This window comes from Silene latifolia, chromosome 9 (genome assembly GCF_048544455.1).
Source record: "Silene latifolia isolate original U9 population chromosome 9, ASM4854445v1, whole genome shotgun sequence".
NCBI classification, from domain to species: domain Eukaryota; kingdom Viridiplantae; phylum Streptophyta; class Magnoliopsida; order Caryophyllales; family Caryophyllaceae; genus Silene; species Silene latifolia.
This window is the reverse complement of record NC_133534.1, coordinates 48,089,286-48,116,997: the sequence shown is the minus strand read 5'-3', so window position 1 is coordinate 48,116,997 and position 27,712 is coordinate 48,089,286. Positions and strand designations below refer to the sequence as shown.

Here is a 27,712-nt window from a genome sequence, read left to right as displayed (position 1 = left end):
ACTTAGGCCCAAGAGGGTTCCACTCTAAAACCAATTGGCAATAGATGGAGTAGCCCCTTGCCTTATAAAGTGGTAATTCTTCTCCTCTTTTATCAATGTGGGACAACCCTCACATGTGGAACTTTTGGGTTTCTTCACACTCCCCCGCACATGTGAGGCCCACTTTTTGCACAGACTGAACAAATTCATTCAACTGAGCAACTTTGCTCGTCCAAATTACCGCAAACATGGCCCAGTATTAACTCAGACCGGACAAATTCAACTGAGCAATTTTTGCTCGTCCGGCTGCAAACTTTGGCCCATGAAAACCCAGGTCTTTAGCCATGGGCTCTGATACCATGTTAAATTCAACAACAGGCCTGAGCCGCACCCAAACGGAGGAGAAAGAGTCCACAACTTAGGCCCAAGAGGGTTCCACTCTAAAACCAATTGGCAATAGAGGGAGTAGCCCCTTGCCTTATAAAGTGGTAATTCTTCTCCTCTTTTATCAATGTGGGACAACCCTCACATGTGGAACTTTTGGGTTTCTTCACATTTATATACATTAATTACAGTTAGACGATTTTACACTGTAATGATCCATTTTGATAAGAAAACTATTTACTTAATATAGTAAATGAGTTTTCATTTTATCATTTTGATAAGAAAACTATTTACTTAATATAGTAAATGAGTTTTCATTTTATAAAATTGGATCGTCTCACAGGGTTAGACCCTCTCACACAATAATTGTTGTTTGATATATTTGTTTTTTAGTCAATCAAATCAAATGTAAGTTATTAACCCAACTTTTTTATTTATTTTATTAACCGAGTCTTATAATCATTTGTCTTACACTCATTTTAAGTATGTGAACTAATTTTGCAAGTCTTACTCATACTATGGACACAATATATGATAGCTCATCTTATGGTTAATAATTCGAAATTAATTACTCCGTAAATCATTATATATTCGTTGTAATTATATAAATTCATTTAAATTTCTAAAAGCAGACCCGTAAATTTCACGGGTTTAAACCTAATTTAGTATAATTAGTCAGTTGTCTAACCTAATAGCCAAGTAAACTAATTATCTTGGACAAATCTATTTACTGCCATGGATAAATAATCTATAAATATTATTAAAAGGGTAAACCTTAAAAGCCACGTAGATAATGCCACCTTGCATTACTAAATGCCACATTGCATTACCAGAATTCCACGTCACCAATACTCCATGTAATATGACGTGTTTAATTAAGAAGGTAATTCTTGTTCGCATAATGATCCATTCAAAGCGATACACAAATTAAAAAATATTTACATAAAAAATAAATTAGCATAACAAACATTAAATTTTGGCCTTTTTACTTTCTAGATAAATTAAAAATCAAAATTCATACTAAATTTTAAATTTCTACGTTTATTCTTAGAATATTTTAAGTAACAAATAAATATCACATAATTCTAATTTTACCTCATTTATGAAATAATAAAGAATTTGTAAATATTAAGGACAAATAATAACATACTTAACATTACACAATGACATTTTAATTTTTAAAGCTACAATTGGTTAAACGAAAAATAAAAAATTACATCACTCTAATTTAAAATTATTTATATGTGCAACAACTTCTTAAATATTAATGCAATAAACTTGCTCAATTTTATTAAATTGAATACATATGTAAATCTATAAATATGATTTATAAATAAAAGGGAAGACAAAATATCTACCATTTTTTAGTTCATAAGATAACTCCCTAAATAATTCTCATGCAATGTGGATTTTGTAAAAAAAAAAACAAAAGGTAAACATTTTATATTTCATTTCTCATTTCTATATTTATTAAATTTTTTAATAATGAAAATGAATGCTCAAAAGTCATAAAACATTTATACATATATATTAAATTTGGTAATAATAAAAAAAACCCCAAAAGTCATAAAACGCATCATCATGTTTGATGAAAGGCAACATTTGTGAGCCGGAATTCAAGCGAATATTTTTTTACTCCCATCGCCAAAAGAATTATATATATGTGTTAATAATCATTCTTATTAATATATCAACATTAAGGTAAGTGTACTAAGGTTTTAAATTAATAATTTATTTATTTATTTTTAAGTTTCATTGGTTATGAAGTAATCTTCACATTTTTAACCTTCACATATATGTTGTTTTGTTCTCAGGGGTTATCAAGATTTGTGGAGTTGTGCTATTCATAGGTAAATATACTTACATCTTTATGATTCAATCTCCTATTTCTTACATTATTTAAGAGAAAACTTAAATTAATAACGATAAGGTTAATATTACATAAATAATTCCACCATTTTGTTTTTTATTAATCCCTCAGTGGATTTTTTTTTAGGGATAATTCATTGGAGAAATAAGACTATTTGAATAAGAGAAATACTAGAGTTGCTTAAACAAATATTCCCTCCATTCCACTCAATACTATGTTATAAACTAACTACAAAATTGACTACATGAATGTGAATGACTAATTGTTTTTAGGTTCATAAATAAAATTTACTATTTCAGAAACTTTCAAATGTATGTTTTATTTGGGTATGTGTTTCTTTTTTATTCATCATTTTTCCTTTGAAAAATAGCTCTCATAGAATGAAATTGGAGTTGCGAGGATCTCAATCTTATTAATAAGTTGGACAAAAAAATGCTTTTGACATAGATAATGGCTATGCGTACATGTCATATTATCTATTGCATATGTCTTATAACACATAAAAGATTGTAATGAGATTTGTAGTAGGCTAATATTTAACTCATTTTATCATTTATGCAAAAATATAAAATTTAGAATTTTTGATAAATTGGTATAGATGATATAGTAAGACTAGCATTTATTAAAGTTCATAACTATGCTACTATATGATTTATGACATTTAAAATATTGAGAAGATATAAAAAACCTTATAATTCTATATGTTTTAAGCTCCTTACATTGTGAGATTTATTATTCTCAAAAAAATAAAGAGAAAAAAAAGAGAAATAATTCAACATTATGCATTAATTTGCCCTTTCGTCTTTACTTACTAACTTTATTGCCAGAAGACAAAGCGACGTTCAAACTTTTACATAGAAAATTTAGTACAAAATCTATACAATCTAATCAAAAAGCAACCTTAAGCATTTAATTTTTTTTACATGGTGTCATGAATTACTGAACTCATTGAAAGGTAACTTTTTTTAAAACCAAATGTTATTAGTATATTAATCAAAATAGCAACTAAAATACGTTATATAGTTTTGAAAATAAACCAAAATTGTCAAAGAATTAAGGCATTAACCAACTAACTTTGATGTATTTCATGATTATATTTTTTAAATTGATCAACTAATTGCTCAAACAAATATAAAAAATATGATAAAAATAATAAAACTAAAACAGATAAACCCGTGAATCTCACGGGTCACAAACCTAGTTACTATTTATAAGGTCATTTTACTCTACGAAGTCCTTACTTAAAAGTTTTTACTAAATTTATCGTTATTTTTTTTATTCTTTTGACTTAGACATGACTTTGATTACATACAAATAGCAAATTATACAGATCGTCTCCCACTAATTTAGTAGGAGACATAACATGGAAAATAGAAATTAAATAACTCCCTCAGCTCCCCCAATCATGTAAGAGAGATAGATCTTTCAATAACACTATTAAGAGACCGTCTCTCTAAATTTTTTGTGCAAAATATAAGTACAAAGAGTGATTACTCACCATTCCCCATACAACATAAGGAAATCCTCCCAAACGATAGAGAAGTAGTCCAAGAGCAATGTGGTGTAACAAGTATGTACTCCTCATAAACTTGTAAAACTTTTGTATCTCTAAGTCTTTTACAATGCATGATCCACATCGCTGAAAAAAAAATAAGAATTACATATGAGGATTGATGAAATGTGATATATTAAACCTTCCAAGTATTTGATCATTAATGATTATTTGATATATTGATGCCTGATACGAAGCGTAGAGAAAAAAACATTTAAATATCTAAAGTAGGTAATTTTACTCAAAGGTAGAGATGACAATTATTGATCAGACTCGAAAATACAATACGGGCCCAACATGAAGTTAGAGAATTATAGTTAAGATCAATGTTGTCAGGATCAGGATTCTACTTTGATCGATGGGGAGGGTAGGATCGAATCGGTAGAATCGGATTGTAGAATCGTAAGATTCTACAAACTCACCAATTATAGTTTTTTATTTGGTAAAAACATATCATTGAAGATCAAACTACTTATTTATTAATATTTATCCATAAAATATTGATAATTAATGATTTTAATATTATTATAAGAACGTGTTTCTACAACTTACCCGAAATTTGAGTTTTACGATGTCATTATATAAAAATATATATTAATTTTTTTTACTATGAAATCGGATCGTAGGATCGTAAGATCGTAGGATTGTTTTATGATTCTACCTCTAGAAGTTTTCAGATGATTAGGATCGTAAGATTCTACAACCATGATAGAATCGTAAGATCCAGGATCGGTCAAACATTTTTAGATCGTAAAATCGTAGAATCGTAGTATCGAATCGGGATTTTGACAACAATGGTTAAGATATTGCAACCCATTTATGAACTTGGGTTGACACAATACAAAACTTATGTTTGTCGCGTTAGGGTCGAGGTCTTTGGACACGAGTTGATAATCTAACCAAGTTCATTTGGTTAACTTTATAATCTAACCAAGTTGCTCAAAAGTAAGAAAATTAGTCATCATTTTGGGTTAACAAGTTATTAAAGTTCAATAGGGTTAAATAATTAAATGGGTAGTGCGTTGAAAATAACCTGCTTATAGAGTAAATGAATTCAAGAGTTCTTAATGTCATTGGGCAGCAGGATAATTTTAGATTTCATCCTACGTGTGAATGTGTGATCATCTTAGATTGAATCATTACTTTTTGTTGATGATTTACTTCTTTTTTTCTCTAAGGGCAATGAATCTTCTATATGACTATAATACCAATAATGACTGTAGTTGGTCATGAAAGAAGACTGCTCCTTTAGTAGGCTTTGTACTTCTCTATTGCAGCAAAAACTTAATGTTTGTTTCCCTGCTAAATATATTACTCGCTAGAATGCTTTTTTTTTTTTTTTTTTTGACAGCAATTAATAGCATAGCTTACAACAAAGCTTCCTGAGCAAGATTATGAGCTATCCTATTGACTCCCCTAGGACAGAAACTAAGAGAGCAACAATGAAAACGAGACGCAATAGACTTAATATCATGGATAATGCAATTAATAGAAGCAATCGCCTTCTCCGCTCCAGCAACCTGCATAACCAAGTTAAGACAATCCGTAACAAGTCTAACATGAAGGTAGAGGTTGAAGCTAGAATGCTAATAATGGTAGAGGTTGAAGTCAGCTTCAAAGGATGGTTGTGTGCGCTTGCCATGTAGGAGTCGCTTATACTATTTCTATTTGTAAAACTAGAAATAAGGCCAGGCTACATCATCAAGTCTTGCATCCTAAATTGTGGTTTCTGTCAAGGAGGTGCAGAGAAATTTTGGAGCAGAATCTAAATAGACTGTCCAGTAGAGACATAAACTGGATAAGAGCATATCTAATGGTTGGACAAAAGGACTTGTTTGCAATTTTAAGAAATTGCAAGCTAGTAGTTCAACAATTGGAGTTGTCCATGTTGATTGACTTTGCTCAAATAATTTTAAGCTAGTAGCTCCATGAAGCTACTTGCTTAGAGCATCTACAATGCCTAGCAATAACATAACTAGCTCAACTTTCCACAACAGATTTTTAAGCTACAATATTTTTAAGCTATAAATTCCCTCAATGGTTAGACTACTAGAATTGTTGCTTAAATGGACCCATATACATATATTTTATTGATTTATATATCTTTTGGGTGAATTTGAGCTAGTAGCTCTTTAAGCTAGTTCATGTAGAGTGCTCCAATGGTTAAGCAAGTAGCTTGAAATCTTTTTTATTTGTAAGCAAATCATTTTGAATAACCATTGGAGATGCTCTTAAATGGACCCACAAGAAGAATATTGTAAATTTATTGATCTTTTTTATTTGTAAGCAAATTCTTTTGTGGTCGGGTTTGTAGATAAATAACGAACCCCGATGGATAAAATTTACAATACATTGATGAAAAATCGTAACTAATGATGACGATAATTTAGAGTAAATCAGGAATTTGGAGTAAAATGATATACGGAGAATATTAAATTTAATTTAGTTAGAGTTCATTTTAATTCAATAAATATAAAATTACGTACCTACCCTTAAAGGTTTGGCGCAAAAACAAAAACTAATACTTTATTTTTCAATTTTTACTTTTCTTTAATTACGGTGGGCGTCGAAATTCTGTGCCACTAGGTGGCGCCCTATCGCCATCCATATATATATATATATATAATATCTCGGGTTTGCACATGACTACAACTCATAATTTTGTTAAAAGTGATACTATTATTTATGTCAATATGGAAGCCATAATTATCAATAATATAACTAACTAACAAATGGAGGTATATGTTAGGGGTGTGTTTGAATGAAGGGAAAAGGAAGGGCTAGGAGGGAAATGATACAAAATCTCTTGTTTAAGTAACAAATGAGATAGAACTATCGGAGGGAAATAATTCAAATAAAGGTGAAAAATTAATCTCTCCTGTTCTTGCAGAATAAATGTGGATATTTTTTCGTAAGTATACTTATCGTTTCAAGATGAAGCGGGAAAAATATAAAAGTCTGACTCGACTCTTAAAATAAAGTATAAGGTTTTAAAATTTATTTTGAATTATAGAATAAAGATAGAGTAAGGAGGTGCGTTATTAAATTCCACATGATACAAGTAAACCATCAATGAGGCAAACACTTAAATTGTAGTAGCAGTTAGTCTTGCTGAAGACGGGTCGGAGTAACGGGAGATTGTGGGCCGTTCATGTATGTCTCAAGACTCAAATCAATTGTACTCCGTACTAGGTAAAACATTGCATGGAGTAGTAAACACGTGGACCTTAACTAGTGCTGGAAAATTAATAGAACTACGAGGCCTGTCCTGTTGTATATAAACTAGTATAGATAACGCGCAAATGCGCGGTTTTTAGATAGGGATATTAGAGATTGTAACAATTATACTATTGGTATTTAATAGTGTAAATCCCGCACATTTGCGGTATATATATAGATGTTTTGTTTTTAGTTATTATTTAAATATTTTAAATTGATACATTATTAATTTTTCATATACCTCATCGTATTTCGATATGAGAAAAAAATGAACTATGAACTAATCAAGAGAATTTAGTGAAGTTATAAAATATGTTTAATGATTTTTTTCTTTAACATAAAACTAATGATTACAAATAATAAATTTTCTCAAACTATGTTAATGATTTTTTTTTTTTTTGTGATGAAGCTAATTATATCAGTCTAATATTTTGTTTTATACAAAATGTGTCAAGTCATTCTCTCATATATAATAATACATAACAAAAATTTAGAGATTTACAGTTTATAAAATTATAGTGAATTTATCTTCTTTAATTAAAATATTATAATTTAGATTTTCAAAGAAAATACTATTATTTGATTAAAAGGTTATATTTTGATGAAATGATAATAATTTAAAGAAAGAAGTATTTTTGTTTTCTTATTTAGCTTGATACCTTTTGGAGGAAAATATTGGAGAATTTTATTCTCTTAGTATATAGGAGGATTCATTCAAAATTTTATACCTTCAAATTTTTATATTTCGCCTAATTGTATTTTAATATGAGAAAAAAAACGTAGTATGTCATGATTTTTTTTAACATAAAGTTAATGATTTTATTTTATAACTTTACTTAAATTATCTTAATGAGTTTTTTTCACGTGGGTTATTATATTATTTTATTGTTTTATACAGTTTAAGTATGCATTAAGTCATTTTCGAAGAAAAATTAACGATTTTGTATTTTATAATTTATATTCCTTTTATTTTATTTTGATCAAAACATTATATAATTATAATTTAGAATTTAATAAAAAAAGTCATGCTTTAAGAAAAACATTATAGTTTAATGGGAAAATTTTATTTCTTTCCTTATATAAGTAGGTGAAGTTTGGAGGGAAAACTTTTGAGAATTTTTATTCTCTTAGTAGTAGGGGGGATTGGTGCCAAATTTCGGCGCTACCTTCTCACATGCACTCATTATTATAGCCTCTACTAATTACACGTGATGTACTGATTATTATTGGGTTCCCACTTGGCCACTTATTATAAGTGAGAGGGTGATGCCGAAATTGGACGTCACCCGATGACGTTAACTCATTTTCCTTAAATTTGTCATTTAATTTGCTTACATGATGGTGAAATAATAAAGGCAAAATACAAGGTTGTATTTTAATTTTAAGAATTAAGTTTTAAAATAAGAACTTGGTTGTTTATACATGGGAATTTGGGGACCAATAAATTAAACATGACTTTGAAAATTGTGAATATCAATTACATATTTACTATTTTTCATTTAAGAACTTTATAAAAATGTTATCTATTGTGAATAAAAGTTCTTAAACATTGGAATAATGAACTGTGACATGGCAAGATAAAAACTTTATGTAGAGTTCTTCTATTACTATTGCTCTTAGTCGGATTTGTGGTAGTAACGAGTCAATTTAATATCATTTTGTTGATATTTATTTTCTTTAATTTTTTATCATAAATATATACTCCCTCTTATTCTACATAACTGTCCCATTGTTCATTTCCGTCTATTCACATTAATGTCTCTTTGTCTATTTTTGGTAAACTTTTATACTTATTTTAATCACTTCAACCCACCACAATACCCCACCTCACCCCCACAACAATACTTATTTTAATCATTCTACTCATAATAATATTCCAAAATATCTTCCCTCTTTCCAATTATCTCACCCACCACAATACTTTACATTATTTTATTCTTCTCCTTAATTCTTGCGCCATCCACACAATGAGACATTTATCTAGAATATGAGGGAGTAGTTTTTATTAATTTTTATAATTATTCTGTTAATACACGATATTTGTAAGGATAAGAATTTTTTGTTTAATATATTCAATATAACAACGATAAACGAAGTATTAGATTGATCAATTGTTACACGTACGCGACAAATAGTGACCAAATTTATATGTAACTACTTGAATAATCATGTAGTAAAATTATACTTTAAAACAAACTAGTTTTAAACCCGTGCAAAATTGCACGGGTATCTATTTGGGCCACTATTAATGTTTTTGGATGTATATTTATTTTTGCATTTCTATTGTACTTATCTAGTTGGTCTAAATCTACGATCTACATAATTTATGTTTAAATTTGTTAAAAACACGTGTTCACATACACTGGTTTATAAGGAAATAACGTAATCTACTCTTGTAAATAAAAATTGCATACATAAAAAACTTTACATCCGGATAAAAGAAATATAATCTAATATAATCAACTTTAACATATGTATGTAATGTTAGAAAAAGAGGAATTGATTTTGAATGAGATGATTTTATTAATGCAATAGGTTACAGTATATATAGGTTTACATATGAACAACTTATAGAAAAAGAAATAACTTAGTTTCCTAAACTATACACGAAATATGGAAAGAAATAATTACAGTCGGGATGGAAAGAGTAGCGAGCAAGTCATAACAAATATGGAAAAAGATACAAAGATATGCTAATGACTAACACGCCCCCGCAAGATGGACGATCCAGAGGAGAGACTAATCTTGGAGCATAAGAAGGTAAAACGCGGACGAGGCAAAGGCTTCGTAAGAAAGTCAGCAATTTGATCAGAGCCAGCAATGTGTTGAACTCGTAGTTTCTGAGAAAGAAGACGCTCTCGAACAAAACAGAATGATATAGCAACATGCTTCATACGAGAGTGAAACACGGGATTAGCAGAATAGTGCGTGGCACTCAAGTTGTCACAGTAAAGCACGGGAGACGAAGGGAGAGAAATGCCGAGGTCAGTTAAGAGAGCATGAACCCATTCAAGATCATCAGTGGTGTCAGCAATGGCACGGAATTCGGCTTCAGTAGTGGAACGGGCCAATGCACGTTGCTTGCGAGAGGACCATGTGATAGCATTTCGACCGAGATAAATAATATAACCAGAGGTGGAAACGTAGTCATCCTTGTCACCAGCATGATCAGAGTCACAGAAGGCATGAAGAGTGACAAGGGAGTTTCGATATAGTTGCAAGCCAATGTTAGACGTACCTTGGAGATACCGGAGTAGTCGTTTAGCAGCAGTCCAATGTACATCAGTCGGAGCGGACATAAATTGAGCTAGCTTATTAACAGTAAAAGAGATGTCGGGACGAGTTAAGGCAAGGTATTGAAGACCGCCAACAATAGCACGATAATCCGAGACATTGGTAATTGGCGAGCCATGGGAGCGTAGTAAGGGAGGATGATGAACAATAGGCGTGGGAAGAGGCTTGGCGTCTTGCATATGGTGACGTTGAAGAAGGTCCAGAATGTACTTGGACTGAGTGAGTAACAGGCCGGCTGAGTTAGGGGTAACTTCGACACCCAAAAAATAGGATAGGGGACCTAAGTCCTTGAGAGAGAACCTGGCAGCAAGCTTGGTGATAAAGGAGGACAAAATAGCAGTGGATGGACTTGTGATAATAATATCATCAACATAAACCAAAAGATAAATAGGAGAGGAGAGTGTAGTATTAATGAAAAGAGACGGATCAGCTGGAGAGAGACGAAAACCGTACTGTAATAGAGCAGACTTGAGTTCACTGTACCAAGCTCGCGGGGCTTGCTTGAGACCGTAAATAGCTTTGGAGAGAAGACAATGATGAGACGGAGAAGAGGCATCAACAAAACCAGGAGGTTGCGCCATGTAGACTGTATCAGACAAAGAACCTTGTAGAAATGCATTATTGATGTCAAGTTGACGTATAGACCAATTGTGAGAGACAGCAAGAGATAAAAAGAGACGGACAGTAGCCGGTTTGACAACCGGACTAAACGTTTCAGCATAATCAAGACCCGGTCGTTGATTAAAACCTTTTGCGACGAGCCGAGCTTTATATTTGTGAATTGTATTGTCGGGATTGTATTTAATCCGAAAAACCCATTTACAACCAATCAAGTTTCGGTCAGGCTGAGGGGGAACAAGGGACCATGTTTTATTATTGGTGAGGGCAGTGAATTCTTCAAGCATGGCAGCATGCCAGTGGGGTATGGATAAGGCTTCTTTTGTGGAGACGGGAAGATGGTGCGGGTTAGAGACAACGGCTGTTTTGGCATAGCGCGGGTTGGGCTTGCGAATGTTGTTTTGTAGACGGGTGGTAACATTGCGAGATGGGGGAGGTGGAGGTGGGGGAGGTGGTGGGGAAGGAGTGGCAGGAGAGGTAGTTGCACGGGTAGGGGTGGCAGGGGATGTAGTTGGACTGGCAGGTGCAGAGGAAGTTGGGGAGGATGTCGTAGAGGGGAAGGTTGAAGGAGTTGATGTTGAAGGAGGGGTGGATGGTGTCGTGGGTGTGGCAGAGGAGACCAGGGAGGAGCTGGGAGTTGGCGTATCAGATGTGGCAGGGGAGGAGGTGGGAGATGTCGTGGATGCAGGAAGTATGGGAAGGAGAACATTACACCAACGGGTTGCAGCATAATCAGTGGTGGAGGGGGAACCAGTAAGTGTGAGATAAGGGAATGTATCCTCGACAAATTTGACATGTCGGGATGTATAAAGACGTTTTGTGACAGGGTCAAGGCAGTGATACGCACTCTGAGAGGCAGAGTAACCTACGAAAATGCAAGGAGAAGAACGAGCGGCTAATTTATGGGAAGCATATGGGCGGAGCCATGGATAGCATAAGCATCCAAAACTCCGTAATTTGAGATAATTTGGTGGTTTGTCAAATAATTTAAGATAAGGAGAAGCATTTGAGAGGGATGGTGTGGGGAGTCGATTTATTAAGTATACGGCAGTTGAGAAGGCATGAGGCCAGAATTCTAAGGGAAGGTGTGCGTGTGAAAAGAGGGAGAGACCGGTTTCAACGATGTGACGGTGACGACGTTCGGCATAGCCGTTGTGTTCCGGGGTGTGAGGAGGAGAGGTAAGATGGGTAATTCCATTTGTGGACAGAGATGGTGTAAGTTTGATATATTCGCCACCATTGTCGGAAAAGACTTGTTTGATGGAGCGATTAAAAAACTTTTCGACTAGAGCTTTAAATCGTTGGAAAACAGAGAAGGTGTCGGACTTGTTTTTGAGTGGGTATAACCAAATGTATTTTGTGAAATGATCAACAAAGATTACGTAGTATTTGAAAAGATCGTAAGAGAAGACGGGAGAAGTCCATACATCAGAGAATATTAATTCGAGTGGAGCATTGGAATGTAAAGAAGATTCGGAAAAAGCGAGTTTGTGACTTTTATTAATATCGCAGGCATTACAATTTGAATAATCTAGTGACGGAATATTTAAAGAGTAATTGCTGCGTAAATAAGATAAAATAGACTTTGATGGATGCCCTAATTTGTGATGCCAAGCAATTGATGGAGTGAGGATGCCAAGGTGAGCTTGAGGAGACGGAGGATACCACAGATAGACGCCATCTTCAAGATTTCCTTGAAGGAGCACCTGACTCGTCGTGATGTCCTTTATTTGAAAAGCAGAAGAAGAGAATTCAATCTTAGCATTATTATCATGACAAAACTGAGAGACGGAAATTATTTTACGAGATATACGAGGCACATGTAAGACGTTAAAATTTTTTAAAGAGTTAGAGGAGGTGTGAACAAGGAAGGAACCTATAGCAGAAATAGAGAGAGATGTACCGTCACCAATTATGACATCGTCTGAGCCATCGTATGGAGAGTGAAGGGCAAGATTAGCTAGATCATTGGTGATGTGATGACTAGCACCACTATCAACAATCCAGGGACGAGATGTGGAAGGCACGGTGGCAGCAGCCGTGTGAACTTGTGGTGGGGCAGAGGAGCGGGTTGCTGACCGAGGAGGGGGAAAGGGTAAGTCAGGGAGGGTAACATTGGGGAAATCTCTCTTGAACTTGCGACATACAGTGAGGTAATGGCCAGGGAATTTGCAGTACTGGCAGCGACCTTTGAAAGGTGTTTGAGGCTCTGTTGGAGAGTAGTTTGGGGGTGTGGGAAGTATAGGAGGCTGTGAGGAAGGGCGAGGGTACGAGCGATTGGAGTTGGGACGGGTTTGAGCAGCCAAGGCGGTTATAGGGTAGGTGGATGGAGGGGTAGTTTGTTTGATTGTGAGTTCGTGATTGATCAATTTTTCATGAAGGGAATCGAAGGAAATCGTTGTGTCCCGTGCTCTGACGGAATCAATTACAGGTTGATAGGTGGAGTCAAGGCCGCGAAGAACCTTGGCTATGATGTCTTCGGCATCCATAGGCTTGCCAAGTGCTGCAAGTTTGTCGGTGTAGGATTTCAGTTGTGTCATGTAGTCTGAGACAGAAAGATTGCCTTTTGAGAAGGAGTCAAGGGTGTCCTTGATTTTCAGGATGTGACCCCTAGAGGGGTTGGCATAAGTGTGAGCAAGGGTGAGCCATGCTTCACGGGAAGTGGTGGTGTTGGTGAGGAGAGATGCGATGTTTGTGGGTAGCGTGCCAATGAGTGCACCCAAGACAAGTCGATCTTGGCGCTGCCAAGTGTGAAGGGCGGGGTTGGATTTGGTAGTTTTTGTGGTTTCATGAGTTAGGGTAGCAGGAGGAGCGGGATGGGTGCCATCGACAAATTTGAGAAGGTCGTATCCGAAGAGGATGTTCGGGATTTTTGTTTTCCAGCTAAAATAGGTGGGAGGGGTGAGTTCTTTGCATTGTGAGAGGTTGACATCAATGAAGGGTGTGTTGGGATCGTTAGGGTTGGGAATCATGTTGCCATGAGGAGCCATGGATTGAGGAAGGGGACGGGTGAAGGGTGGGAGACCGAAAAAAATTTGGTTGTGTATGTAGTAAGACGGATCTTACAAGCTCTGATACCATGTTAGAAAAAGAGGAATTGATTTTGAATGAGATGATTTTATTAATGCAATAGGTTACAGTATATATAGGTTTACATATGAACAACTTATAGAAAAAGAAATAACCTAGTTTCCTAAACTATACACGGAATATGGAAAGAAATAATTACAGTCGGGATGGAAAGAGTAGCGAGCAAGTCATAACAAATATCGAAAAAGATACAAAGATATGCTAATGATTAACATGTAATTCATTTGCGTTTTATGTTCGATCCCGTATATAAATGTTATTCCTTCTTGAAATTATGTAATTTTATTATTATGTAATTTTGTTTTAAAAATTATGTAATTCAATTTCATTTACTCGCATTTGTAATTCATTCTGCGTATATGTTATTAATTTTATTTACACGAAATGTATAAAATTATTTCATAGAATTTTTTCATAATATTATTTCATAGAATTTGTTGTAAGACGAAATTTATCGCATGTTTGAAAAGGCGGAAATGTGAAGAAATAAATACATTGCACACTCACGGGTCCCACCATAACATGAATTTCCAAAAAAAAAAAAAAACTGCATTAATGACGTGGCGCGCTGAGGATTGAATATTGTCTTTTGTATTAATATAGATAAGATATATATAAGCGTATTTTATTTCAAAATTTAGATTAAATTTATTATTTTATACTCCCTCCTATTCACTCATTTTGTCCCTCTTTCCTTATTGAAGCTAGTCGGGTTTTTGTCCCTCATTCCTTTTTTGGTAAGTTTTTAAGTTGTGAATTTACCATCTTATCCTTGTCTATTTTTGCATATTACAACATTTGTCATTCACTAACCCACCTACTTAACATAACCCAAATCTAATTCAACCCACCTAACACTAACTAATCCAGCCCAAAACAATTAACAACCCAATTATCAACCCAACTCCCGCCATTTAATCCCCTCATCCTTCCCCAAACCCTAGCAGCCTCCTTCCTCTTCATCTTTCTAGAACCGTCTCTTCATCTCTTCATCTCTTCATCTCCAACCCAGAAAACCCTAAATCGTCTCTGTCATCGCCTCCTTCCTCTCATCGCCTCCTTCCTCTCATCTTTCTATAATCCCTAAATCGTCTCTATCATAATCTGAGACACGCTTCTCATCTGTGATCTCCAATCTCTTAAAACCCGATCATCAACATGTCGCATCTTCAAATTCACAATGAATCCTCAGGATTTGACTCTAAATCTCCAGATCTGACTCATCTTTTCTCCGATATTGAAGATGGTCCTTGCCTATTCAACATCTATGAACCTCCTTTTGTTGATGTTGACGTTGATGACAATGGCGATAGGGAGAAGAGTATTGCACATGTTGAAGGCATGTCAATGAAGATCGTTCCTGATTCGTATGATGACTATTCATCATCTTCTGAAGTTGTCCCTGAATCTGAGGTTGTTCCTGAATCTGATGTTGAGGTTGTTCCTGAGACATGCATGGAGACTGAACCTGAACTTGTTTACCATACGTGCTTGACTGAGCAAGATGCTTTTAACATTTGGTTTAAGGAAGATGTTGAGGAGAGGACTAGGAAGAAATTGGCAAGATATGAGACACCGGAGTATAAAAGAATGGCTTTATTGCAGATGAAGGTGCTCCTTGAAGAATAAGGGAGGTTAATTTCTGACGATCCATAATTTTATTGTTTTTTTTTTTATGTTTTTGTTGGTTGGGTTCGTAAAAATGGACTAGTGATGATTTTTTAGTACAGTTTGGGTATATTTCCTCATTATAATGGACTAATGCCCAATGATCTGTTATTGAGGGCAAAATCTGACCCTAAATCACTTACTGCATGCATAAAGCCACCACAACTCAAAGTGATGAGGCTATGCATGCATTAAGTGATTGGGATCTTGAATTCGTTGAGCTAATGAATTTTAAAGTTGTACGCCAAGTGAATTGCAGTCAAATCTGATGTTCATAATATTTGTGTCCCAGTTTACATTTAAACATTGTGCAAAGTTCATAAATAAGCATCAAAATACACAAATTATGAAACATGTTCTTCTGTTGCTTGACTGATCTTCAAAATATGCCGATCTGCTGATGTTTAGAGTCTGCTTGTATTCTGAGCTTGGTCTTCTTAACTGCAAAACATGTTCTTCTGCTTTTGACAAAATATGGACCAATCTGATCTAGCATTTATGTTCATAATATGCTGCATAACTGTTAGCAAAAAACAAATAAACCACAGCATTGCATTACTGAACCATCTCAACAGGTTCATTGGTTAGAACCTGATCTTCGGTGAGGTCAATATAATGATCCTGTTGGTTCATTACTGCACCCAGGTGGTTCAGTAATGTTACCAACAAGTTCAGCATCTGCAGTAGCATCTGCAGTAACATTTGCATTAACATTTGCATTAACTAATGCATTAGCCTGTATCCATGTTTCAACCTGTTCATATGTCATATCACTGAAGAATGCTCCTGTTGGTTCATTACTGGACTCAACAGGTTCAGTAATGTTGCCAACAGGTTCATTTATATCAGCATAATGTGCTTTCACTGCATCAACCAATTTTTTTATGCTAGAAGCATCACCCACATTGTTCAAGTATGTTATACACTCTTGCACCAAGTTCAAATCAGCAGTTAGATAGTCAGGCAATAAGCCTGCAGCTACTAATTTGGATTTGTGCATGTGTGGTAAGGGGTAATCATTTCCTCCTTTCCTTTTCAAAACCTCTATCATGCATGCTTGTAGTGTTATGAAGACATAATTGAGTTTAATTACCTCCAACTTTTCAAAAGCATTATTAACTTCCACAACAAGTTTATCCAACTTGTAAGCATTTTTTCTTTGCTGAAGTGACTGAATAGCTCTGAAAAAACCCAAATCTAAGACATTCAAATCTGGTGAGTTTGGTGGTTGACAACTTAACTCAATATTCCACCCATCCTTGTTTGCTTGACTTTGAAATCGGATCTGAATTCTTTATGTGTGGACGTGCATTATCTTGTTGTATGATAATATGCTTATTTTCACTTTCGTGCCATTTTGCCTTAATTCTTGGAATAACAATTTTGAGTATCATATCTTTAACAACCTGTTTGTTAATTGATTCTATGCATTTTGTTTCCATTGTACCTGCAACTCTATTCCTAGAATTTCTCTTAGCTGGTACTTCAACTATGAAGGGCCATATACCTATCTTACCATCAAAAAGAACTTCACCATTTGACCCATATCTTAGTCTGGCAACAGCACACATAAACATTACTTTTCCTATAAATTTTTTGGACTGAACACTTCTATATGGTTTTTTTCTCGATTTAGATAAGTAGAACCTCCTACTAGGCTGAGTTAAGTAAAACCATTTTTCATCCATGTGAATAACAATACTTTGATCATTGAATTTTACTTGCTTACATACCTCATCATAATGTAGTCATGTCCAAGAGAGAAAAGCAATCTCTCAAGTTTGTTTTTGTCATTCAACTGAGGTTTGATTGCATTTGTGTGAGAAAGTATTGTCTTATCTGTTACCCATCTTGATATTCTTGATGGCTAGTCCCATAAGCTTCTCGATACTATGTTGAGTGGTCCTTTCGAAAGGGGATTTTGTTGAACTTCTCAACATCAAAAACCTGCCTTGTATGACATTTTTTGCCTTTCAGTTTGCTGTTAACATTTAATGCTTGGCCTGCATCCAACTGCTTCTTTGTTTCATTCCAGATCCTTGTGATACTCTTCCTGCAAACACCGCAGTCTACACCTCTAGCATTATACCCCTTTTGATCTTTCCATTATTGCTTCTTAACAATAAAATTTGAGAAATCTTACTTCTTTCTAAGTTTGTCAAGTTTTTAGTCTTCATTTATTCTTTGTTTGTGAGAAATAAATGTGGATGAATCAGATTTTTGGTCATTTTTTATGTGGATTTATTATTGTAGGAAAGTGTTTTTTTGGTTGTTTGTGTATAAATGATCACTTTAGTTGCCACTATTCTATTTATAGCTAACTTGAACTTTGCACAAGTTTAAATTTGGTGAAAAATTTGGGCGCAAATTTTAGAGCCATTTTTTCATTTTGGCTCCTTAAATGAATTTGGTGCCAAATTTGAATGAATAATGCACTTGGTGTCCTTTAGTTTGGCAGTTTGCTTATTCAATATGGACGTCCAGAATGAGAATGAAGGTATAAGAGGATCCTTGCTGAAATCTGAAGTCCAAATCCAACAACAATATTTTGTCAATTTTTTTTTTTTTTTAGCAAACTTGTTTTATTAATTTTAGAATTCAATTACTGTGTAATTTTCTTATGAAGTGTAATTTTTTAATGTCAGATGTAGAACTCCAAAAAATTATCAAGTACTGTAATCGTATGTAGAACAAAAAACTGGTATTGTACTGTATTTGTACTCTTTTTTAATCAAGTACTCCAATGGGAAATTATCAATGTAATCTCAAGTCTTAATTTTTGGAGGGAAAGCTTAGCATAAGCATGTCTACTTAAGTTTCCTTAATCTTACTTTCCTCTCTCCATTCACCTTGGTCCACCATGTCCTTTATTCATTTTTTAATCCCACCCTTAATTCTTGTGCACAAAATGAAAGGGACAAATTGAGTGAATAGGAGGGAGTATTAATTTTAAAAACAATTTTATAAGAAATTGACCAATTCTCAGGTTAGGTCACGAGTGAAGCAAGGTTTAACCCTAAATGTGAAAGTTATTATCGGGTCCGATCGATTTCGAATTCGTGTTGAAAAGGGTTTTTTCAGATTATTATTAGACAAATTTTGGACACTTTTCGAGTAGGTTCATATTTTTAACAGGTCTAGTATCAATTTATAGACATATACCGGGAATGACTTTTAATAAATACAACTAAAAATAGTTTTGAACATCAATTCATAAAATGATAATGTACGGCAAAATAAATTCATTACCTTTTCAGCAAGGACAGTGGTGTCAAAGATCCAATTGATGTGACTGTACCAGAATCCTTCAAGGGGACTATGCGGATCTCGTTTAGTGTCCGTAAATTTATGATGATACCTATGTGTCCTCACCCATCCAATTGGATCTCCCTGTTTATTCAATACCACATCCATCGTAAAATTAAAACCTACGTTAGCTATTATTGTATGAGGCAATTTTACAGTATAAATAAAGCATCCCATTTTTTATAAAGATCACTCTTTTATTCTTAATAATAATAATAATAACAATAATAATAAATGAGTGAGATTTTATAGAAAATGGTCTAATAAAAAACATTTATGTACGTAAGTATGCCTTATTTGTAGTTTAAAAAAACATTTATGTACGTAAGTTTGCCTTATTTGTAGTATTTGGCAATTTGAAAGGCAAATGAATGGGCAGTATTGATGGTGCGAGGTCGCGAAAAGGGAAGGGTTGAGATGGTGGATAATGATTGGGTGGGGAATCAGATAAGGTTACGAGAAGGGTTAGAGCGAGGTCACGCATGAGGTGGGGTCGGAATGGTGATTATGCTGAAGGTACGGAACGTAGGGGATGGTGGAGGCAAGATGGGGTATGGTAGTTGAAGGACGTAGGTTATGGATTACAGGGTGGTGGTTAGTTGTGGGAGGTTGTTGATAGAGATAGGGATTGAGATGGACGTCGTCCGAGGTGTTATTGGGTGCGGTCACCACTGCGGTGGAGGGTCTGCTGGTGCGTCTCGAGGTAGTCGGTCAGTTATGGAAATGCTGCTTACAGATATCCAAGCGATGGTGGGTGGGAGAAGAAATGAGAGAGAAGGTAGATAATTGAGAGGAGAACAATACAAGAGGGGTAATATGATAAAAAGTGTATAGCAATGGCCAAAATTAAAATATATTGCGTAATAATTTTATATCCATATTTCAGATTTCACCTAGAGGTGGCAAACAATGACACGACACGAAAACACGACAAGAACCCGACACGAAATTAACGGGTTTGGGTTGAGACTTAATGACTCATTTATGTAAGTGGATCGACACGAACACGACACGATATTTAATTGGGTTGGGTTAGGGTTGACCTCTCTAAACACGAACCCGACACGAATGACCTGTTTACTAAATTAATCCTAATTTTTCTTGATCATCCATCACATAAATATACTTAAACTTTCAAAATATGGGCGTGACACGAAAACACGACACGATCCCGACACGAAATTAACGGGTTAGGGTTGAGGCCTTACGACCCATTTATGTAAGTGGGTCGACACGAACACGACGACACGAGATTTAATTGGGTCGGGTTTGGGTTGGAGGGATTGTGACCCATTTACATGTGACACGAACACGAATCCGACACGACCTGATCTGTTTGCCAGGTCTAATTTCACCTCACAAAAGAAAGTTGAGGAAAAAAAAGTAGAGTATTTCGAATAAATTTAAGCAACATAAACTTATCAAAGGTGTACAGGTAGACAAAAAGAAATTTTCTAAAATTTAGTCATTTACTAAATCCAAAAAATACGTAAGTTTTTATTTTAAATAATACTTTTCGTTACCACCTGGACAGTGCATGGGTTCCAAGACTAGTAGTAATTTATTTTCCTATTTAATTTACAAATACTTTTAGTAGTTTTTTTTTTTTGTAATATTATTAAATGAGGTGCAAAGCTAGTAACCTAATAGAGAGGAGAATTCAAACTTATAACCAATTGGCATGATACGTTCATCTTAATTACAGTGCTAAACTATAAAACCTCTTTAATAAAATGATTTTAATAAGGGTGGTGCTCATTTATGGACGGGTTTTACTCTTTTATAGACGAAAATGATCATTTTACCTTTTTTTTTTATAAAAAAGGAAAACCAAAAAACAAAAAACAAAAAACTGAAACATGTACAGAAGCAGTAGCGTAGTTTATGTACTACGTCAATCTAACGCCGCCACCATCAGGCAGCAACCACGACATCATGGCCACTATCGGCGGGCCACATACCACACCTCAATCCAACGTCGGTTGCCGCCTCTCTTCACCCCAACGCCGGCAACTGCAAATCAAAAAGGGACGCCCCTCTCTACCCTCTACCCTCCCACCACCAATGTCACCGCTACAACAATCAGCGGACGTCGTGCCTCTGCCCAACGTCGGCGATGGTTTAAACAAATCCTAATTAATTAGTGTAAATCAATTCCTTAATTTGATATAATACAATTAGTAAAATTAAGAATTAGAGTTACGATTGATCAATACAAGAATTAGCATCCATAATTGTGTAATTTGAAGGATTTGATTAATTTTGTAGATTTGATTAATTTTCTGGAGGGAAAGAACAGGAGAGTTAGAGAGAATTAGGCAAATGGCATATTACGGAAACATAATGAAAAAAGTACATAAAAGAGTAAAACCCGTCCATAAATGACTCAACTACGTTTAATAATGAAGTGATCATTTGGTTGCATTTAATGTGCCTAACAATTAAGAAAACTATAATCGTTTATTCATGACAACATAACCTGCTAGAAGAGGGTCCATTTCAAGTAATTTTGATCAATAACCTATGTTCACTCCGTAACAATCATCTTATCTTATATATATATATATATATATATATATATATATATATATATATATATATATATATATATATATATAAAATGGGTTGAAATCTTTGTGGATGCGACACGTGTTAACCCAGCATTAAATACGAGTATTAATTACAGCTGAACGTTAAATATAAACATAATAAATGCGGTATAAATTTCAGCAAAATATTAATTATAGTTTAATAAATTATATTATAAAATTATATTAAATAATTACGATGATTTGATTCTAAATTTACTAAAAAGATATTTTGATAAAAATTATAAAATGTAAATAAGTACGTTCATTTTGATAAAAATTATAAAATGTAAATAAGTACGTTCATTGTGAAAAATGCTTTCAATTGAGTATAATTTTCATTATATTTATTGAAATATTTATTTTGATATGTAGAGATGATTAAAGTGAGTGTCTCACAATGTTTTACATTTACGTAAAAAAACATTTTGAGAAAGTTATAAAACTTAGACTATTATATCCATTAAGAAAAATATATTTGGAAGAGTCATTGTATATATTAAAAACACAAGTTTTAAAAAAAACTACTAAGAGATAGGTTTTTATAGCGTGTGAATGAAAAAAATTATATTAGACAAATTGAATATATATGAGATTTTGATAGGTTTCAATAGTGTGATAATGAGTATGTGTACGAGTGTGTATGTACATAGTGATCGCGAGTGCATTTGAATAATCAAAACAAAAGTAACGATTATTAAGTAATATAATATTATAAACGACATGAAAAAGTAGAAAACACGTTACATTTTTCTATAATATCTTTAATTAAATATGTATAAGTCTAATATAAAATATTGATTATGACTAACCAAATACTCCGTATTACTTTTAGTTAAATATTTTATATGTTATCTTTTAAATACTTTGAAGTTAAACATCAAAAAATAATATTTGAGAAAGTTCAACCTATTATATTTACAGGTAAACTCTTAAACATTATTATATATAGTTGTTTAAAGAAACAAAAGGTGCAAATTTCTCATATATATGTTTGACACATATCACATGCAAGACACAATCAAAATATTTGAATAAGTTGAGTTTGAACCCTATATGTTTGATAGATAAATGTCACATGTTATACACAAAAAATTAAAAATTACACAAAATTATGTTCACATCATTTTAGACAAATATTAATTGATTTGAGACATAAAGTATCGTGAAATGATATAATTTGAGAACTTATTGTTGATTTTTGTATTATTTGAATAAATTTTATTTTGATTAATATGATATTTCACCACTCACAAATTTATTTATAAAACGTTGATCATGCATAATTAATTATCACTTATTAGTTTTAATTAAAACTGTTTTTTATATTATTTTAAAACATTGAAGTTAAACCTAAGAAAATTAAATTTGAGAAAAAGTTATTTATAAGAGAAAATATTGAAGGTCATATATGAATTATATTGTTTTTTTCAATTATAAGCATAAAATTTTAAAACAGGCCGCGCGAAGCGCGGGATACTACCTAGTTTCTTTCTATTATTGGGATAATTTTTCTAATTTTAATGACAATAACACCCATAAACATTATGCTCCACTTATCAACCAAGAAGAATAACACCAATAGTCTCATTCTTTATTTAAGACAAAAAATAAGTGTAAAAGAGGGAGTAATCTCTTATTTTCTATTTCTACCCCAGGCCATATTCAACTTTAATTCTTAAAATTGCGTTATTTCTCATTGAACAAGTTTTAAAATATACCAATTTTTATTTAAAATTGTCTTAATTTAAGACGGTCTGTATAACAGATTATAATGAAAATTGTTGAAATGTCTTAAATTAAAACAGTAAAAAAATCTACACTTTACATTATTTTGGGCGTACTTTTGTTGGGAAACAATTACCCTTATCAAGGAGACACACCCAGTGACCCAACAATCACATTCGTTAATCGTTATGACAAATGTCTAACTAGAAGAAGCAAGGATACTTGCAAGTACGCCTGATAAACAGGTTAGTCGGGTTGGAGGCGGATGAGGCCGATTTAGGTGTGCTACATTTTTAGGTTAGTTTGAGTCGGAAGGGGTTATTTGGGGTTTGGTTTATTTCAGACTTATTGATCGGTTTATTTTTGTGTCATTCGGGTCGAATTATTTTAGATCAATCCGTCTCATTGTAGATAGACACTATCCATCTAAAACTGTAAACGAATAGTGACCCTTTCACAAAATGCAAGTGGGGTATCCATTTATCACCCACTTGCACTATTCACTCTCATTTTGTGAGAGGGACACTATCCGTCTACAGTTTTAGACGGATATTATCTGTCTAAAGTGAGAATTTGTAATTTTGGATTGGATCAATTTCGGGACAATACTTAAAAGAGAAAAAAATACATTTTGGATTATTTCACCTATTTATAGTTTAGTTTTGGTGACTGATTTCTTATTTTAACGTAAATAATATTAAATGTGATTTCAAAGTAGTTGTTTCAAGTCATTTTGGGTTAGAGTTATATTTTGAATAATTTTCGAGTTCAGCGATTTCCAGATCGGGTTGTTAGAGAAGATTACAGTAAATTCGGTATATTACAATATAACGTCGTACGTAATCAGAATAATATCGAACTAGTGTAGATCCCGCGCAAATGCGCGGTAAATATATGCCTTTTAATTTTTAGTGTATTAGTTATAGATTTTAGATTTATATCTCGCGAATTTTTATAAAAAATAACTAATATTAAAATTAATCAAAAGAATTGAATAATTTCATGAATTGTGTTTTTTTATGAAAATATTTTAATTACATCAATTTTTTTTTAAAATTTTTTTTCGTCACGAAGTTAATAATAGGAGATACAGTTTTTATGTATAGATTATGTTAAATGGAAAATTAGTTTAATAAATGAAAATCTAATTTGTTTATATATATAAGTTTGAGCACTTTGGAGGAAAAACTTTAGAGAAGTTGTATTCTCTTAGTATATAAGAGCATTTATACTTTTAAAATTTGCACCTCATTAATATTTATCAGTTCACTCCATTGTATTTTGATATGAAACAAAAAAATTGAAATGGAAAACTAATAAAAAATTTTATTTAAGTTGTGAATTTTTTTTAGTGAATTTTTTTTTGTCACGAAGCTAATAGTAAGCATATGTCAAGTTATTCTCTACAGTAATAATTATTGCAATTACTGAAAAATTTAGCAACGTATACTTTATAATTTAATATCAATTTTATTTCATTTTAATGAAAAAATCATAATTATGAATTTATTTTAAAAATTATAGTCTATTTATAAGAATATATTCATTGAAAAGATAATAATATAATGAAAGAAAATTTTATTTATTACCTTATTTAGCTATATGCTTTTTGGAGGGAAAACTAAAAGAATTTTTATTCTCTTAATAGTAGGGTGGATTATTGAATAAGTTATTATATTACCGATATTAGGAAGATATTATTATTGTGTTTAGATATTCTCATTACTATAAATGTGGATCATTGTAGTTGCTAGAGACACGAACATCAGTAAAATACAATACGATTTATTCTTTCTCTCCCCTCTGAATTTCTACACGGGTGATTTAAGGTCGAGTCATTTACAGGTCAACAAAGCTCGGGTCGGATCGAGCCAATTGAAATTACGAGTCACATTTGGATAATCTAGAGTTCAAGTCAATTTCGAGAATTGGGCCAGTCTTTTCTAAACGGCTCAATAGAATCAGGTTAGTTTTAAAAGGTCTATTTGCGAGGCATACTAAGAGCATCTCCAATGGTTACAACAAAGGACCTGCTTGCAATTTATTAAAGTTTTCAAACATGTTTCTAACCATTGGAGTAAAAAAAATACGACCTGCTAGAAAGCTACACCTGCTCTACCAAGCTACATGCTTGATTTTGAGGTGCTTGCTTTTTATTGGTTGCTTTTGTAAAGTGGGCCTATTCGAGCTACAAGATAATGTAGCTCACCATTGTGAAGGTATGTAGCTTATAAGCAAGGTTGCTAGAAATAACTACTTCCTCCATTCAACTCCACTCTACCACTTTCTTTTTTCACGTTTGTCAATGCGTGTTTTACGCGTTAAATATCGTTAGCTACGTATTTGCAAAAAAATATAAAAGTTAGATATTTTTAATATACTCGTAAAGACGAATCAAACAAGATCCCACATGAATATATTTCCAATTACGTATCGAGAGAAAATCGAAATTGAACACACAAATGTGAATAGTGTACGAAAGGGAAATAGGTAGAGTGGAGTTGAATGGAGGAAGTACATGCCAAGTCAAGCTACAATGAAATATGGCTCACCACTAAAGATGCTCTAAACCTACAATCCTACATATATACATTGACCCTTCTCAATATTCAAAAGAAGCAAAAAAAATGATGCGTTCTTCCTATAAAATTGTGATAATAAAACCCAATAATAAGCATACCATATGATATAATGAACAAACCTGAAGAGCTAGACAACCAAAATAGGCAAACAAGTACTCGAGCCATTTCACAAGTTGACAACTCCGATGCGTTAAATTTCTATGAAACGACAGCGTAACACCCAACATCCCAGTCAACACATGCAAAACAACAGCCACCCAAAATGCACCCCAGTTAAAGTTAAATGGTGCAAACATAGCCAAAACATGTACCATAAGCATGACTATTAACCTCCTTACACCTTTTACATGCCATTTTCTTTTTACTTTTGGCTTTCTAACTTCTACATTTGACAACCAAATCCTATGTGATTTTAGTTCTAATTCCGAGTCCGGCATCGCGGAGTCGTTTACTGTGGTTACTGATACCTTTGCCTGAACAGTTCTCAGAAATTGTGATATTTGATAAAGTATTTGATTTTTGATAGTATATTTTTGGTAGTAAGTGAAGTTATGATATAGTGTACGTGCTTATATAGAAAGGACTTGTATTGTAATGACCTAACAGTCTAACATGGCGTTAGGTTTGACGAATAATTATGGGTGTTGATTAACACACTTTCTTGTTCTTCATTCCTCGTAAGTAAATCCCAAGCTAGATATTCTAAAATGACATTTCAAGCATGTTGAACAGGGGAGTTACCAAGAATGAAATATATTTAGGGTTAGATTTATAGACTATTGAAAAGTATTGGTTAAAGAAAAATTCAAATCGTTAGCAAATCCATGTATGAGTTTTCGGGGTTTTGGCACACTCGGAAATTGAACGTTTTTTTTATTTTATTTTTTGCGTATTTTGTCCAATTTTATACTAAATAAAATAACATTTATACTTTTTACACAAAAATCTCGTTAATATTTTGATTGGAACCTGAGAAATAAAGTTTTATGGATCCTTTACTAACTGCGACATAGTTTCCAACCGAGAGAGATAGTAAATATTTTAATTAATCTTGTATGATCAATACGATAAAAATCGAACATATTAAGACAAACCAATATTAAAGATTAGCAAAAAAGAAGGTATTTGAAATGAAAATACTTTTGATGGGGCATATTCTGCACCGCTGACCAAGTCAACACACTGAGCAAGGTCAAAGATATCCACAGCAAGTCAACGACTTAGATAGCCTAGCCGATGCATCCCATCGGCTGCCACTGGGTCTCGGCGTGACAACCTCGCCACCCGGGACACACATCCGCGTACTCATATCCAAGACCCCTCGGCGGCAAGTCAACTTTGTCCGCCGGGCACGCTATAGGTCCCTCGGCCGAGGGGTAGATCGATCTTTCCACCGCTAGCCACTTGGCCACTTGGCCACTACGTGACAAAAGGTGAAAGTCTATAAATACTCCTCAACCTTCATTGAGGAAAGGATCTCACAATTAGAACCTAAATACACTATTCATCCGTAATATCTCCCTTATCTCTCTACAATACATACCTAGCCAAGCAACACGGCTTAATCCTTTAAGTTTACTGACGACTTGAGCGTCGGAGTGAGTACGCTTGGCACACACCCAAGCCCTCGCCTTCGTTCATTGTTGCAGGAGAGGCCGAGTGGGACGATAGGAGCAAGAAGGATTCAACTCAAGACATTATTCTACAAGCCACGGGTGGTAACTAATCACTGCTCTGGAATTACACCCGGAACAATTGGCGCCGTCTGTGGGGAAGACACTAGAAGCTAGTCACATTCATTCCCAAAAACAAAAAAAAAAACACAAAAACCCAC

The 27,712-nt window shown here is 33.6% G+C and overlaps 1 protein-coding gene across 1 annotated transcript in view; it reads right to left on the bottom strand.

Annotated features, from left to right (window-relative positions):
- LOC141602664 (palmitoyl-monogalactosyldiacylglycerol delta-7 desaturase, chloroplastic-like) overlaps positions 1 to 26,417 on the bottom strand; it is a 33,732-nt gene extending 7,315 nt beyond the window's left edge. The window contains exons 1-3 of the mRNA XM_074422826.1: positions 25,998 to 26,417; positions 18,924 to 19,064; positions 3,732 to 3,872 (exon numbers count right to left, since the gene is read on the bottom strand). Of these exons, the coding sequence (XP_074278927.1) occupies positions 3,732 to 3,872; positions 18,924 to 19,064; positions 25,998 to 26,315 (600 nt within the window). The 5' untranslated portion in view covers positions 26,316 to 26,417. The remainder of the gene's footprint in view (positions 1 to 3,731; positions 3,873 to 18,923; positions 19,065 to 25,997) is intronic.
- Between the last annotated feature and the right edge of the window lie 1,295 nt (positions 26,418 to 27,712).